Source organism: Poecilia formosa, unplaced genomic scaffold (assembly GCF_000485575.1).
Source record: "Poecilia formosa unplaced genomic scaffold, Poecilia_formosa-5.1.2 Scaffold680, whole genome shotgun sequence".
In the NCBI taxonomy this organism is placed as follows: Eukaryota; Metazoa; Chordata; class Actinopteri; order Cyprinodontiformes; family Poeciliidae; genus Poecilia; species Poecilia formosa.
The window spans coordinates 113,303-114,610 of record NW_006800619.1 but is presented as its reverse complement, the minus strand read 5'-3'; the positions used below and the strand labels follow the sequence as shown (position 1 = coordinate 114,610).

General features: G+C 38.2%; 1 protein-coding gene across 1 annotated transcript in view; it reads right to left on the bottom strand.

The window, feature by feature from the left end:
* Positions 1–1,008: 1,008 nt before the first annotated feature.
* LOC103130824 (heat shock 70 kDa protein 12A-like) overlaps positions 1,009–1,308 on the bottom strand; it is a 3,082-nt gene continuing 2,782 nt past the window's right edge. The window contains exon 4 of the mRNA XM_016666203.1: positions 1,009–1,305. Within this exon, the coding sequence (XP_016521689.1) occupies positions 1,009–1,305 (297 nt within the window). The remainder of the gene's footprint in view (positions 1,306–1,308) is intronic.

The following is a 1,308-nucleotide window of genomic DNA, read 5'->3' as shown; positions in this document are numbered from 1 at the left end:
GTGACCCGCGTCCGGGCGAGGGAAAACAGAGTCCAAAGTTTATATTCATCATAGGGGGTCTTCAGGCTGCGCTTTGTCTGGTTCCTCACCTAGGACCTGTCTGCCTTGGGTGACCCTACCAGGGGCATAAAGCCCCAGACAGCATAGCTCCTAGGATCATTGGGACACTCAAACCCCTCCACCACGATAAGGTGGCAGCCCCAGGAGAGGAAAACAAATATTACAGTTATTTTTTACAGGCTATTGTACACCCCACTGTTGAATTTATGTTGATACTATAACAAAGATCAACATTTAAAGAACTGTTACTCAGCAAGAAAAGGCAGACAGAAGAAAAGCATTCAATTTGTTTTTTATTGAAATTTAATTTCACTTCAAAGCTTTCCCACATGGCATTGATGTGAACACTAAAATTAAAACAAGTATGAACAAGCTAATTTTTATATATGCCCTCAGTTATTAGCTTAAATGATTTTATTAATTACACCATTGCAACAATACAGTTTAGAAAACCCTTCATGGTCTACAAAAATTAAAACGATACTATTCCCAAGATACTCTAACTTTTACTAATTTGGGGTAGAAATTACGGTATGAATAAAACATGAGCAGGGTTTGATAAGAAAGAAGTGTTTCTTGAAACGGCAGCAACTTATCTCCATCATTCATACATTGATTACCTAAACTACAATTCGAGGTTGTGTACATTTATATGTGAAAAAAAATGTGGGTGGTGTCAAAGCTTTGGTGCAAAAAAGTTTTGTTTTTTTTTTACAAGATTTCATCTTGATTGTTTAGTGTTTAGCCACTGTGTGGTAAAATAAAGTGTAGGGAGAGCAGCTGATTTCAATGTTTAATGTAAATATCTGCACTTTCTGTGCACAGTGACTTCTTCTTAACAGTTCTTTCAAATCCCAAATCCCACTACCATGCCTTGAAGTCATTCACATACTGAATGACTGTGTGAAGAAAGAAAATATCAAGGTAACTATTATGGCTCAGCGTGTTTTAATCAGCGCCCTCTAAAGGACCTGATTGCTCTGTTCCAACACTGGCATCATCTTCATCATCACCATCAATGACACATTCCATGTCTGTAGTCATGAAGTCAATTTTTACCGTTTGTTTCTTCCCACTAATCAGGTTTGTCCCTGTAGCTGTTATCTCTGTGGAGCCAAAGTCAATTTCCAGTTTGACTTTACCGCCTCCAGTCATGTCTACAATGAATGAACCAACCACTTCCACTCCCCAGTCATCTACATACACTGGATCTTTTCTTAATGAGCAGAAGAATCTAAGTTTGATCTG